This window comes from Syngnathus typhle, linkage group LG3, assembly GCF_033458585.1.
Source record: "Syngnathus typhle isolate RoL2023-S1 ecotype Sweden linkage group LG3, RoL_Styp_1.0, whole genome shotgun sequence".
Classification (NCBI taxonomy): domain Eukaryota; kingdom Metazoa; phylum Chordata; class Actinopteri; order Syngnathiformes; family Syngnathidae; genus Syngnathus; species Syngnathus typhle.
In genome coordinates this window covers 21,295,374-21,311,355 of record NC_083740.1, presented here as the reverse complement: position 1 = coordinate 21,311,355, position 15,982 = coordinate 21,295,374, and the positions used below count along the sequence as shown (strand labels likewise).

The following is a 15,982-nucleotide window of genomic DNA, read 5'->3' as shown; positions in this document are numbered from 1 at the left end:
CAGCTGCTAAAAGGTGTACACATCTTTCTGGGACAACCTGACAACGTGTATATATGCCGTTGCCTGTCAGTCCTCGTGAGGAATAAACTGAAAAATTATAACAACATCCTCCGTTCCAACATTGCCATCTAGTGGCTAATCAAATGCCTTACCTGCTAAATTGTTAAAATACAAGCGCCTTCACAGTACATGAAAAACCAAGCACTACAGGCAATCTTAAATCTGAGACTATTTTTGTTTGGAAAAGATATACCCATTACAATCTGCAAGCAAACACTGATCCTACAATCAGGGCCAGCAAGCCATTCTCTTCTGGCCCTACAGAAGCACTGACCTAATTTAATTCTTGTTGAGGCTCCACTGTCTCCCCCTAGTAATTAGAGTAGTTTGATTAGTAAAGTTTGGTCTCGATTTGGTGTCGTGTTCAGCCACATCCATATAATCATGCTTAAATGTGCTAAACGGTTCAGCTTTCTCCTTAAGTGTACAGTTGTTTTTAAGATTATCTGTTTATCTGCTGAGTGTTTCAGTGAGGCTTATGGCTGCCCCCCCCCCCCCCCTACCACACAGCCTCTCGTGCAGAGTAATATGAATGCTCTCCCTTTAAGAAATCTAGTTCAGGGTGTTTGTTAATTTAGGGGATATTCACCTATACACTTCGGTTCTCGACACCAATTTGTTCCAGAAGGAGCGTTGAGAAGCAAAACTTTGAGTTCCGAAGCAATTTCCCTCATTATAAATAACTGAAAACCCAACAATCTGTTCTCAGCCAGCAAATTTTTACACTAACGTTCCCTTTTTTATACCACAATTGCGGAGCGAAGATGCGCAGGGTTGAATATAAAAAACTAAATAATATACACTGCTCAAAAAAATTAAAGGAACAGTTTTTTATCAGGGTATGGCATGAATTAAATTAGACTTTTCTGATAAGGTTTTGGTCAGGTACGAGGGGGTCGTTAATCAGTTTCATCTGCATTTGTGTTGATGGAATTAACAGCATGTGCACTAGAGGGGCAACAACGAGATGGTCCCCAAAACAGGACTGGTTTTGCACGTGGAGGCCATTTCAAGTTCCTCCCTCTGTTTTTCCACAAGTGTTGGCTTTAGCTAGAGTCATTATCACGACTGGGAGCATGAGGCGACTTCTTAACCCTCCTGAAGTTGTGCAACTCCTCCAGGATGGCACATCCATGCGTGCTCTTGCAAAAAGATTTTATACGTCTCCCAGTACAATCTCCAGAGCATGGAGGAGATTCCAAGAAACAGGCAGTTACTCTAGGAGAGCTGGACAGGGCCGTAGACGGTCCTCATTCCATCAGCAGGACCGATATCTGCTGCTTTGTGCAACGAGGAACAGGTTGAGCACTGCCCGAGCCCTGCAGAATGACCTCCAGCAGGCTACTGACTTGACCAATTGACCTATTTAAGGACTTGACTTGGACTTGACCTATTTCAAAGTCAAAGTCTGCTTTATTGTCAATCTCTTCACATGTCAAGACACACAAAGAAACCGAAATTACGTTTCCTCTATCTCACGGTGACGAGACATAGTACACGATAGACATACAAGTAAACGACACTAAATAAAAACAAGAAGGCACAAACAATAAATAATAAGAGTGATGAATAAATAATAATAAATAACACAATAAATAAGAGGAGCAAAACGGAGCAAGTGTGCATACAGCAGACAGTAAGCATAGCGCAAAAGTACAGGACGCTACGCAGAAAGGGGGAGAGAGTTCAGGAACCTAACAGCCTGGAGTATGAAGCTGTTGGTGAGTCTGGTGGTGCGGGAGCGCAGGCTGCTGTACCTCTTCCCAGAAGGCAGAAGATCTAACAAAGAGTGAGCGGGGTGACTCACATCACTCACAATCGTGGTCGCCTTACGGGTGAGATGGGAGGTGTTAATGTCTTTCAAGGAGGGGAATGAAGCACCAATAATCTTACCAGCCGTGTTCACTATGCGCTGCAGGGCCTTCATGTTGTAGTCAGTGCAGCTACCACCCCATACAGCAATACAGCTGGAGAGGACGCTCTCAATGGTGCCGCGGTAAAATGTAGTCATGACGGCCGGAGGAGCGCTCGCTCGCCTGAGTTTCCGCAGGAAGTACAGGCGGCGCTGGGCCTTCTTCGCCAGTGACGCGGTGTTGGTGGACCAGGAGAGATCCTCACTGATGTGCACCCCCAGGAACCTGGCGCTGCTCACTCTCTCCACCACAGCACCGTTGATGGTCAGCGGCAGGTGTTGGGTCTGACCCTTCCGGAAGTCAACAACAATCTCCTTGGTCTTGTCGACGTTCAGCAGGAGGTTGTTGTCCCTGCACCACGTGGTCAGAAGGTCAACCTCCAACCTGTATTGAGTCTCGTTTCCCTTGGTGATGAGACCCACCAGAGTCGTGTCATCAGCAAACTTCACTATGCGGTTGTCGCTGTAGGTTGCAGTACAGTCATGCGTCAGCAGGGTGAAGAGCAGCGGACTGAGCACGCAGCCTTGGGGGGCCCCTGTGCTCACTCAGCGTGATTCTGGCGGAGATTTTGTCGCCAACACGTACCACCTGTGGCCTCTGACAGAGGAAGTCCAGTAGCCAGTTGCAGAAGTGGGTACTGAGGGCCAGCTTGTCGAGTTTGCAGATGAGACGTTGCGGCACAATGGTGTTGAAGGCAGAACTGAAGTCCACAAACAGAAATCTCACATACGAGTCCCTTCTCTCCAGGTGGGTGAGGGCCGAGTGGAGGGCAGAGCAGATGGCATTCTCAGACGGGAAGGGGTCTATGATGGGGGGGGAGAACGGATCGGATGTGCTCCATGACAAGCCGCTCAAAGCACTTCATGATGATGGGCGTAAGTGCCACGGGGCGGTAGTCATTGAAGCAGGACGGAGCAGGTTTCTTCGGCACAGGTACGATGGTGGCAGCCGTGAAACACGATGGCCTGCTGCAGGGAAATGTTAAAGATGTCCGTGAAGACACCCGTCAGCTCCCCAGCGCAGTCATTCAGCGCTTGACCCGGGATGCTGTCAGGGCCCGCCGCCTTACGGATGTTGATAGCGGCAAGCACCCTCCTCACGCTGTCGGCAGAGAGGCATAGGGGCTGCTCGTGTGAAGGGGGAGTGGCCTTCAGCGGGCAAGTGCTGTTCTGAGCGTCGAAGCGAGCAAAGAAGCGGTTAAGATCATTTAGCAGACGGACGTCGCCTGCACAGCTCTGCGGTGCGGGCTTGTAGTCCGTGATGGTCCGAATGCCCTGCCAAAGGCTCCGTACGTCCCTGCCGTCTTTGACGTGGGCGGTAATGTTGCAAGAGAACGCCCTCTTCGCTTCCTTGATGCCCCGGGACAGGCCGGCCCTCGCAGTCCTCAAGCCAGCCTCATCCCCTGCTCTAAAGGCTTTGTCCCTGGCCCTCAGCAGCCTGAAGACAGCCCCTGTCAGCCATGGCTTCCGGTTAGCCCGAGTGACGATGGATTTTGAGTGAGTCACATCATCAATGCACTTCGTGATGTAGGAGGAAACAGAGTCAGTATACTCCTTAATGTCTGTCCGATCGTCGCAATAGGCAGCCCGCCTAAACATATCCCAGTCAGCCAAAGCAGTCACGAAGCGCATCAGAGGCACCCTCAGGCCACACCCGGACCCGCTTGCGAACCGGTCTGGATGCTTTCCCCATTTGTCTGTATGCGGGCAAAAGCATAACGGTGATATAGTCAGAAAGTCCAAGGTGGGGGAGGGGGGCGGCTTTGAAAGCTCCTTTATGCGAAGAGTAGACCAGGTCCAGGAAGCTGTCGCCACGTGTCGGAAAATTAACATGCTGGTGAAGCCTCGGAAAAACAGACTTCAGGTTAGCATGATTAAAATCCCCAGCGAAATGGTGAAACCGTCAGGGTGCGCTGTCTGTTGTTCACTGACACCCTGGTACAGTTCACTAAGAGCCGCGATCCTGTCGCCTTCGACGTTGGCAGGCGGAATGTAATCCGCGACTAGCAGAATCGCGGTAAATTCCCTTGGCAGGTAAAAAGGACGGTACTTAATGATCACAAACTCCGCAAGTGGCGAGCAGTGCTTGCATACCACCACAGAGTCCCGGCACCATTCGTCACGGATGTAGACGCATATTCCACCTCCTCGAGATTTTCCCCCTTGTACAATGGCCCGGTCCGCCCGATAGCACGCTAGCCGCTCCAGATGTACAGCAGAGTCCGGAATGTTGACGGTCAACCGAGTCTCAGTGAATGTCTGACTGGTGTGAATGTCTCCGCCCAAACAGTCAGAAACAGACTTCACGAGGGAGGCCTTAGGGCACGACGTCCTGTAGTGTGCCCTGTGCTCATTGCTCAGCATCGTGGAGCGAAAACAAACTCCAGCCGAATCGGCCACTACAGGTTAATTAAAGGCCATATCATAGAAATGGGTCTTTCAAAGTGTCTTAAATGTCTCTAGTGAGGTAGCAGTTCTAATATCCATTGGTAGGGCATTGCGCTACAGACATTTTCTTGGCCCTCGGTGTCACTAAAAGACTAGCGTTTTGCGAACGAAAGTTACGAAACGGAACAAAAGGAACAACTACTAGGTCGACGAGATATGAAGGTGCTAAGCCATGCAGTGATTTATAGGTTAATAGAAGAACCTTGAAGTCACATCTTAAATGGACCGGGAGCCAATGTTAGTTGGCTAATATTGGGGTAATGTGATAAGATTTTCTTGTCTGTGAGAGCAGCCTTTCAGCAGCATTTTGTACTAACTGTAGACTTTTGATGCTGGACTTAGGAAGACTAGAGAATAATGCATTACAGTAGTCCAGGCGCGACGTGATGAACGCATAAATAAAAGTTTCTGCATCACCGGTCGAGAGGATCGGACGAATCTTAGCAATATTACAAAGGTGAAAAAACACAATTCTGGTTATATTCTTAATGTGCTTTTGAAAGGAGAGAGTTTGGTCAAATATTACCCCGAGATTAATTATAGTATCGCTCTGAGTGATAGTACGGTTATCTATAGTTATAATGGTTTCCTTAAATAAGTGTTGATAACGAGTTGGACCATTTATCAACATCTCAGTTTTATCTGGGCTAAGACGAAGGAAGTTGAGAGACATCCATTGCTTGATCTCCGCAAGGCACGCCTCAAGATTACAACAGTCCCGCGGATCTGTCATTGATAACGGCATATATAATTGGGTGTCATCCGCGTAACATTGAAAACTAATATTATATTTACGTATTATGTCCCCAAGCGGAATCATATGAATATTAAATAGAATTGGTCCAAGTACCGATCCCTGTGGGACACCGCACCTAACATTATCGAGCTCAGAGGACCTATTGCCATGGACCACTCGGTGCGTCCTGTCTGATAGATAGGAATAGATCAGCCTCGTGCTGACCCTGAAATACCAACACAACTTTTAAGACGCTCTAATAAAATATCGAAGTCTACAGTGTCGAAGGCAGAACTAAGATCGAGTAGTAACAATATCGATGAAGTGTTTGAATCCATAGCTATGAGGAGATCATTAGTCACTTTAGCAAGTGCAGACTCAGTGGAATGATTAGCTCTAAAACCATACTGAAAAGATTCATATCGATTATTGGCGACCATGTAATCAATAAGCTGCTGCGCTACTACTTTTTCAAGAAGTTTTGCTATGAATGGGAGGTTTGAAACTGGCCTATAATTACTGAGACAGTTCGGGTCAAGATTTGGTCGCTTAAGTAACGGTTAAATGATAGCGGTTTTAAAGGCTGTTGGCACTATCCCAGAGGAGACAGACGATTAATTATATTTAAGACGGACGGTCCTAAAATTTGAAATAATTCTTTAAGTAGTTTGGCTGGAAGCGGGTCGAGTTAACGTGTTTGTTTAGCCGCACTAACCTATTGAGTAAGCATTTCAAGGGAAACGCTTTAAAATTTGAGGGGGTTACTGCATGATGATCAGCGCCGGTAATCGGCGGTCTCAACTGAGCGATTGGAATGGTATTCTTTATCTTATCCTTAACGGATTCAATCGACGAGCGCATCTTTATATTTCAGGAGGCTGTCCTGCCATGCCTGATGGAAAACCTCAAGTTTGGTTAAACGCCATCTGTGCTCATGCTTTCTACATAATTGCTTAAAGCGTACGTGTTTCATCTGTGAACCACGGAGTAGGCAATCTACGGCGAGTTTTCAGACGTAGCGGCGCCACAGAGTCGATGGCATTTAACAACGTCGCATTGAATTCATTTGTGAGATTATCAATAGAGCCGATATCAAAGTCAAAGTCTGCTTTATTGTCAATCCCTTCATATGTCAAGACACACAAAGAAACCAAAGTTCCGTTTCCTCTATCCCACGGTGACGAGACATGGTACACGATAGACATACAAGTAGACGACACAAAATAAAAACAAGAAGGCACAAACAATAAATAATAAATAAATAATATGAGTGATGAATAAATAATAAACAAATAACACAATAAATAAGAGGGGCAAAACTGAGCCAGTGTGCATACAGCAGACAGTAAGCATAGCGCAAAGTACAGGACGCTACGCAGAAAGGGGGAGAGAGTTCAGGATCCTAACAGCCTGGAGTATGAAGCTGTTGGTGAGTCTGGTGGTGCGGGAGAGCAGGCTCCTGTACCTCTTCCCAGAGGGCAGAAGATCAAACAAAGAGTGAGCGGGGTGACTCACATCACTCACAATCGTGGTCGCCTTACGGGTGAGATGGGAGGTGTAAATGTCTTTCAAGGAGGGGAATGAAGCACCAATAATCTTACCAGCCGTGTTCACTATGCGCTGCAGGGCCTTCATGTTGTAGTCAGTGCAGCTACCACCCCAAACAGCAATACAGCTGGAGAGGACGCTCTCAATGGTGCCGCGGTAAAATGTAGTCATGACGGCCGGAGGAGCGCTCGCTCGCCTGAGTTTCCGCAGGAAGTACAGGCGGCGCTGGGCCTTTTTCGCCAGTGACGCGGTGTTGGTGGACCAGGAGAGATCCACACTGATGTGCACCCCCAGGAACCTGGCGCTGCTCACTCTCTCCACCACAGCACCGTCGATGGTCAGCGGCAGGTGTTGGGTGTGACCCTTCCGGAAGTCAACAACAATCTCCTTGGTCTTGTCGACGTTCAGCAGGAGGTTGTTGTCCCTGCACCACGTAGTCAGAAGGTCAACCTCCAACCTGTAATGAGTCTCGTCTCCCTTGGTCCCTAGAGTCGTGTCGTCAGCAAACTTCACAATGCGGTTGTCGCTGTAGGTTGCAGTGCAGTCATGCGTCAGCAGGGTGAAGAGCAGCGGACTGAGCACGCAGCCTTGGGGGGCCCCTGTGCTCAGCGTGATGCTGGCGGAGATTTTGTCGCCATCACGTACCACCTGTGGCCTCTGACAAAGGAAGTCCAGTAGAGGTAGTTATTGAGGCCCAGCTCGTCGAGTTTGCGGATGAGACGTTGTGGCACAATGGTGTTGAAGGCAGAACTGAAGTCCACAAACAGCAATCTCACATACGAGTCCCTTCTCTCCAGGTGGGTGAGGGCTGAGTGGAGGGCAGAGCAGATGGTATCCTCAGAGGACCGTTTGGCACGGTACGCAAACTGGAAGGGGTCAATGTTGGGGCGGAGAACAGATCGGATGTGCTCCATGACAAGCCGCTCAAAGCACTTTATGATGATGGGCGTAAGTGCCACGGGGCGGTAGTCATTGAAGCAGGACGGAGCAGGTTTCTTCGGCACAGGTACGATGGTGGCAGCCTTGAAACACGACGGGACGACGGCCAGCTGCAGGGAAATGTTAAAGATGTCCGTGAAGACACCCGTCAGCTCCCCAGCGCAGTCCTTCAGCGCTCGACCCGGGATGTTGTCAGGGCCCGCCGCCTTACGGATGTTGATAGCGGCAAGCGCCCTCCTCACGCTGTCGGCAGAGAGGCACAGGGGCAGCTCGTGTGAAGGGGGAGTGGCCTTCAGCGGGCAGCGGGAAATATGGCAGTTGCCGGCAACAGTAACTCAGATAGCGCAGTAGCAGTCATGGAGTTAATATTACGGCTGCTATAATTCTGATTGCTCTCTTGTCTTTGACAAAGAACTAAAATTTCAAATTTTATTAAGTACATAATGATCAGACAAAACAGTAGTGTATGGCAGTACTGTTATATTTGAGGTTGCAAGTCTTCGGGATAGTACCAGATTTAAGGTATTTCCATTCTTATGTGTTGCTGCCTGTACAGCTTGCGTAAAACCAAACATATCAGTTAAAGTCTGAAACGCCGAAGTAAGTGGCTCTGACGGTAAATTCATGTGGATATTGAAATCGCCCATGATTATTATATTATCCGCATTTGTCACGAGATCAGCCACGAATTCTAAAAATTCATCCAGAAGCCCCGGGTGGACAGTAAATAACAGCAAGATAAAATGACGGCAAAGCGGTGGATCGAACAGTGAGAACTTCAAATGTTTTAAATACGTTAATCGAACGAGGCCTAAATCTAAGCTCGGAATTTGAGATGAGGGCGACACCCCCACCCTTTTTTCGAGGATGCGCCACATGCAAGATCACAAAATTTGGAGGCAAGGCCTCATTAAGCGGCAGCAGTTCATTTGGTTTTAACCAGGTCTCGCAAAGACCAAAAACGTTTAGATTATGTTCCGTGATGAGATCATTAACGAGAACTGCTTTCGTATGAAGCAATCTAATACTCATAAAACCGAGTTTAAGTGTAATCGGTCGATCAGGGTTCGTATCTATCGAAGGATTTTTGAACGAAATGCGAGTAAGATTGTGTTCTCTAGGCCTGACATCGCCTCTCAAATGTTTATTCGCGCGGTGGGACGATACGACCGTGGGAATTTGATAGTAAATATTTGTTACACATGTAAAATGATCTGAAACAGGCACCGTTTCATCAGCGATACTGGTCGGGGTGGAGTGAGTGGATTTGTCTACTACCCCAGTAGAAAGTGTGTTCATGTGTACTGTAGCACGATTCAAACTGTGACGCTCTAGTCTACACAAGGAGCTATGTGCATGCTGGAAGTCTAGCCTAGCGATAGTTAACTTTAAGTTAACAGACTCCAAACCCATCCTAACAGGTGGTCTAATCACCTGTGCCCCGGCCTGCTCTAAAGTGACCTGTCATGAGTGGGTCAAACAGTAATCTACCGTAATTTTTGGACTATAAATCGCTCCGGAGTATAAACCGCACCAGCCATAAAATGCCCAAAAATGTGAAAAAAAACATATAAGTCGCTCCGGAGTATAAGTCGCATTTTGGGGGGCAACAGTGACGTGGTCGAAATGGCGTGTGTATATACTGAGCCCTCTGTAGGCTGAAAACCTTTATTTCCATCAAAAGATGTGGCATCCTTTTGTTCCTGAGACATTAAACTGTCCATATCAGTATAGATATCCCCCCAAAAAAATGTCACCGTTGAAATCTGATGTGTTTTCAAAGTGTTCCTTTAATTTTTTTGAGCAGTGTATAATAGCTCCAGCACATCCGCGACCCCTGTGGGGACTAAGCGGGTCAGAAAATGGATGGATGGATTATAAATTAAATAAGAAACATAATTTAAACAGTACATTTGAGATCTATATACCTTGACTTTGATGACACGCTGAATCTATGAACACCGAGGTGGAGAGGAGGAGTGGACATTGCTTGTAAGAGGAATCACCTTCCATAAGAAAAATCCAGTGGCTGCATTTTGTCAGTGTTTTCGTTGTTTTTTTCCACCTGTTGGGACCTGTTTGGTAACCCCCTTAGCAACAGTAGCAGTTTTTAATTGCTTTTCTATTCCTCAAAAATTAACTTATGGGTACTCTCAGCACTTGCCTAGTCCATCACACAAACCCCTCTTTCATACTTGCCTCTGATCGCCTTTCTCAGCTCTATCGTTGTTCTCGCCACTTTCCTCTAGCACAGGGGTGGGCAAACGTTTTGACACGCGGGCCAAACTGGGTTCTAAATTTGGACCGGAGGGCCGAACCAGGAGCAGATGGACGTAGTGTTTGTGTGAAGTAATATAAGCGACCTGTAAAGGTCATCGCATAAAAGATTTTGGCCTTTAGTAGGTAGTAAAGCATGGATATTCCAGACAAGTTTTTTAAAAACAAATGCATTTATTAACAACATTAAAAAAAATCACTAAAAAACTGTGAATCAGTGATTCTCATAAAACACGACACTGTTATTATGAATCTCCATCACTTCAGTGCCTGCAGGTCAGATTAATGAAAGATGTGTATCTTATGAGATCGCATCAAACGGCAAACATTCTGACCAAATATATCTTGAAGAATCGGTGAAAGCATACATCCAAATAAAGTAATCAAAACGGCAACACGGTGAGGGGTATCTGAAAATCAGAGCACAGTTTTAGCTCACAAACACCTGGTAACAGAGGTGAGGAAACGGGAAACACTTCCTTAAAGTAAGCCTTAAGAACTTTACAGGTTAAGATTAGTCGCAGACAGGTGGTGCATCAATGTCCTTGAGCATCCTGCATTGTTTGAAAATGAGAATGGTTGCTAGTTTCAATCCCTGCTATGTGTACAAATCATATTCAAAATGCATTTTTTTACAACAAACTTGTGAGCCTCTCCTTCATTTTCAGTGGGAACAGTGTTGTTGGTCTCCCTTTTTTGCTAGTGCGTCATAGTCTGGGGTAAAATTTGTTGCAGCAATTCTTAGGAGAGATCTGAGGTGTTGGTCCGTTTACCTCGATCTGTGACGGGGTTAATGTTGATGTTCATGTCGCGTACGTCGAGCCAAATTGGCCACTCTTTTTTAAACACTAGGCACTGTGTCCACCTTGCTTTTCCTTGGGCGACTCATTTTAATAGAAGGATTCCAGGGGAAGGTTTGCAGGTGGCTTTAGCGTAAAACTGTATCTGAAAGCTCAGCGTGCGAATTACAAGAATGCTGTCGTCACAGCCCACGCTCTAAATTCGGGACTGGTACAAATAGAGCGCGAGTGCGCCATGTTCGTACTACTGAGTACGTACACGCACTTGTGAGTGTGCACCGAGCTTTCTGACACGGCTTCCGGTAGTAAATGCGCGGGCGAGCGGTTCCCCATCTGCTGGGGAAACGCAGTCATTGCAGCCAAAATGACCCAAAAAAATGTTTAATAATACAATTTATTCAGGATTGGCGGGGCGGATTAAACGGTCCTGTGGGCCGGATGTGGCCCGCGGGCCATAGTTTGCCCACCCCTGCTCTAGCATCTTTCTTGGGACCCATGTTTCTTCTCTAGTACAGTGCAGCCTTACAATGGTCTACAACCCGCCAAACAACAATGCCAACCAACGCTGACCCGTGGCAGGTGGAGCGATTTATTGTTTACAATAGCCGCATGAAACGAGTCTGTTTCTGAAGCTTTGTCAGAGAACAGGGACGAAGATTTCCCAACATTTTGCGTTGAAAACGAAATCTGTTGAGTTCCCAAGGCGGTTCTGGGGTTCCCCCGTAATTGTGCCTTAGGTATTTTGGTAAAATAAGGTCCAATACATTCTTACAGAACAGTTATTAGTTTGAGTCTTAATTAGCATTGAATAAAGCAAAATGCAGAATGAGGACTTTAAATATTCCATGTTAATAGCCACAGGGTCGGAAATGTATCCTGTGGGAATAACTATACCTTAAAACGGAGCTGATAGTTTGACAGGAAAGATAATACATGTTCTCCTTTGTCCGTTTTCATTCTCAATGTTGGCTGGAAGACGCACGAGATAAGCGGCGTGTTATTTGTTGGTCAGGATGAGGAATTTCTTTTTCTCTGGATCAATGACACTTGCACTCTGACGACAATCTCTTTGTTGTGTTATCACCGAGACATCACAAATTACATGATCTGATGTGAAGGTTTTGTTTGTTGACCATATCATACACATGTATTAAACGTTTTTCCAAAGTCACCAGCAATAAAGGAAATACAATTCTAGCAAGTTCAGCTTCAGTTGTTGGGCTTGTTAGCGTCGCATACATAGGAACTCTGCTAACCTGTTTTCCAAGTTTGGTCATGTGAGAATCCACATAATCCATATTCCTATCCCGAGGCAAGTTGAATTGTAATGATTGATTATATTAAGGATTAATAGAAAAAGTACAATTAAAGGGCTGCATGATAGAGTAGGTTGTAAGAGTGTCAGCGTTACAATCACAGGCTTTGATGTCAAATCTTAGCGATGGTACTCTGGCCTGCCTCCTCTACATTCCAAAAACATGCATGCTATGTTAACAGAAGACTCTAAAGATCACAGTGCAGATGTGAGAGTAATGCGAGTGTGAATGCATGTTGATCTATCTAAATACACTTGATTCAAATGATTTGAAATGAAATGATCTGAGCCAGGTCTGCACAAGTTGCATAACAATCCCAATCATTTACACATTAAATCTTTGGGGTCATTACCCTTCACTTATATTCCCAAGGTATATTGTCGAGTATAAATACCAAAAGGTGATTTCAATTACCATTTGTATTAAGTGCTAGTGTGCATATGTTAAATCATTTATTCCATCATGTCACAGTAAGTTTAGCTTTTGTGTTATGTGATCTAGTATGCTCGCTGTTCTTTAACGTGATTACATCGATCTGTACACTAGCACTCAAACCATATCAATTCTTGGAGACTTCATAATCCATCCTTTTATGGTCCTCTTCTTTTTACCAAACACAAAATGCACTTTGATAGGTTGTTTATGAAGTGTGTTTTAAAAATGAACATAAGCTACTATCAACACAATATTTATCTCATAGATTTTATTTATTCTAAATACAACTATCTAGCAGTGTCCAGTAAGCATTTAGAGCAAAGAAAAGTCATTTGAGATGTACATAAAATCCATGAAGAACTCTTGGTTAACCACCATCATCATACCATCCAATGTCCCTAAGTATATGCCACTCCATACAATGGACAGTAATGTTAAATTGCATAGCTCGTTTTGTGTTTGACAGACATTCTGACTGGTCGTCATAGATTCTTAAAAAAAAGATAATTTGTCAGAATTGAAGAACAATAAAGAAGAAACCTTCATAAAACGGCCCAAAAACCTTTACTAAATCAAACAAATATATACAAAAGACAAATTATTGTAAACAATTTACAATCAATTCATTTCCAGATAGTGATAACTATGACAGAGTAAAACAAATACAAACCTATAACCTCTGAATTAAAGCAGATGTGCTAAGCAGTCATCTACCGTGCTGCATATTTATTACAGATTATAGAATTATTGAATTCTGCTAAACAGAAATAACCCAAACTTAGTTTTCAGTTTTGTTCCCATCAAAAAGAGATAAATATGCCTCCTCTATCATCAAAGGCCAAGCACAAACAGAAACTCGACTGATGAAGTGTGGGCCTCCTGTGAATAAAGTTACTTTGACTTAAGTAAATAATCAATCTCGTTGTAAGGTGTTGTGGGTGAGTCTGTACTCTTCATTAGAGTTGAGGTACTCTTCAACCTATAAATGTCAAGACAAAGGAACACTCAAAAACAGTGCAATGTTTGTACACTGTTGGTCCACAAAACCCATGTTCAAGAATAAATCAGTTTGAGTACAATTTTCGAACAATATTTCTTTGTTCCATGGACTGTTTTTCAGTTCGCAAAAACACAGAATCCATGCAATATTGCGCTCTTTCACATATTGTGAGCTAGTTCTCTTCGTGTGCCACCTACTTAAGAGAAACGTATCTTCCTTTTTAAATGTTTTTAAATTAAATGTTGGTACTGTCTTGGTCCACAACATCCATTTTCAAGAATAAATCAGTTTGAGTACAATTTCGAAACAATATTTCTTTGTTTCACAAACTGTTTTTTGGTTCGCAAAAACACAGAATCCATGCAATATTGCGCTCTTTCACATAGTGTAAACCAGGGCTGTGGACTCTGACTCGGTCGGACTCTGTCATTTTTGCCGGACCCGGTACTGATTTTGACTGAGTCCACTGAGTCCGACAATAAAAAAAATAAACATTTGTGTTTATTTTTCGTGCGTATTTGCTTCGCTTGAGTTCAATGTTTTTTGGTCGAACGCGCATACACGTGAGAAGAAATCCCGCAAAGGAGGAGGGACAAACAGAGCGATTGGTTTTGCTGGCTTTTTAATGAATGGCGACTATGACTACGGGGGCCCATTAGGTCCAGAAAAGCTGACAAGACGCTTGCCAAAATGGCAAGGAAAAAATGCACAGCTAAACAAATATATGACGATGAACACAGGACGTTTTTAACAGAGTTAAAGTTGTTCTTTGTTGAACGCTATGGCAAGCCATTCTGCCTGATATGTCGGACGTCATTGGCGCATTTAAAAGCTTCAAATGGCCAGCGCCACTTCAGCTCACTTCATGCCAATATTGATAAGGACTTTGCAAAAGGGACTGAATTTCACAAGCACAAGTTTGGAGACTTTGAAAAGTCAGGCAGAAAAACAGATACAGTTCTTCAAAAAAATTACAAAGCACTTGCATTGTTTCAACTGGCTTGGAACATTGCACGGGCTAAAAAGCCATACAATGAAGTGGAGTTCGTTAAAATATGCCTCAGTGACGTTATTGAATTTTATTTTCATCATGCTGCTGAGAATGCGCGTAGGAATACTGTCCCCTGCTTGCTTGTTATGAAGACAAATTTAATTGTTGCGTGCGCGCCCGCGCCTGCCTGCCTGCGAGCGTGCACGTACAAGACCCACAATGCCCCGCGCGCAGCCAAGATGGAAGAACCCTGGAGCCGCGAGAGAACAATGTTTTGCCTCTAGATTTGGGGGGGAAACGGAGCGTAAGTTACGATCAACGCGGATCAATGTTTACATTATGTACCAATGTCAAGGACGATTACCGTTTTTTTCCATGTATAATGCGCCCCCATGTATAATACGCACCCTAAAAATGGCATGTTGATGCTGGAAAAAAGCCTGTACCCATGTATAATACGCACCCAATTTTTTATTTTTATTTTTTAAAGTCCCAATGATCGTCACACACGCATCTGGGTGTGGTGAAATTTGTCCTCTGCATTTGACCCATCCCCGTGTGATTTTGATCCATCCCCTGGGGGAGAGGGGAGCAGTGAGCAGCAGCGGCGCCGCGCTCGGGAATCATTTGGTGATCTAACCCCCCAATTCCAACCTTTAATGCTGAGTGCCAAGCAGGGAGACAATGGGTCCCATTTTTATAGTCTTTGGTAAGACCCGGCCGGGTTACTTAAGTCCGTAAACGTAAAATTATTTCAGAAAAAAGATCATCTTTGGGAACAACCGGATGTTATCCTGCCGGTCAGTATCACTGCGCATGCAGTAACAAACTCGATAGCGAAGAAGCATGTGAGACTCTCAACGGGATCACCAATATTTGAGTGATGTTCCAGTTATTTATCACAATTATTTATTATTATAATAATAATAATAATATATATAATACCGTTTTTTTCCGTGTATAATGCGCAAAATTTAACTAATTTATTGTCCTAAAATCTGGGGTGCGCATTATACATAGGTACAACTTTTTTTAAATTTTTTTTTTTTTTTAAGAAAATCATGGTACAACAAAACCAACAACAGGACTGACCGACAAAGTCGTGGAACAAAAAGACAGGGTGACATTACCAAAGACAGGAACAGAAACCAAACAGACATCATGACAGTAACACATGCAATGATCCGACGGTGAGCGAGGGGCAGACAGGACTTAAATACAAAACATGTTACATTGATTGAGGTGACACAGGAAGGGAGGGGCGACGCGAACAGAAACTATGGCAACCTAGACACATAGCAAAACTGGGGACGAGACATGACAAATCTCCCTCGAAATAAAACTTGAAATCACCTTTCTTCTTGTTTGTTGTCAATCGCGCATCGCATTCAGCCATCCTGCCCAACACAGTCAGTAAAATTCATAATTGACGACACATCGTTTGATGCGATGGTGCAATCCTTGATGGTGTGTTATTGTCAAATATTGTTTGTTTTTTAATCTCCATCGCGGACCGGACG

General features: G+C 44.7%; 1 protein-coding gene across 6 annotated transcripts in view; it reads right to left on the bottom strand.

Moving 5' to 3' along the window:
- Positions 1–13,016: 13,016 nt before the first annotated feature.
- The window catches only part of LOC133151836 (centrosomal protein of 44 kDa-like), a 30,399-nt gene continuing 27,433 nt past the window's right edge, over positions 13,017–15,982 (bottom strand). For 5 of the 6 annotated variants that reach the window (XM_061275215.1, XM_061275208.1, XM_061275209.1 and 2 more), the window contains one exon: positions 13,017–13,450. In XM_061275215.1, coding sequence (XP_061131199.1) covers positions 13,363–13,450 — 88 coding nt within the window. In that variant the 3' untranslated portion in view covers positions 13,017–13,362. Of the gene's footprint in view, positions 13,451–15,815; positions 15,860–15,982 lie in introns of all 6 variants that reach the window. The other variant, XM_061275212.1, reaches the window with a different exon arrangement.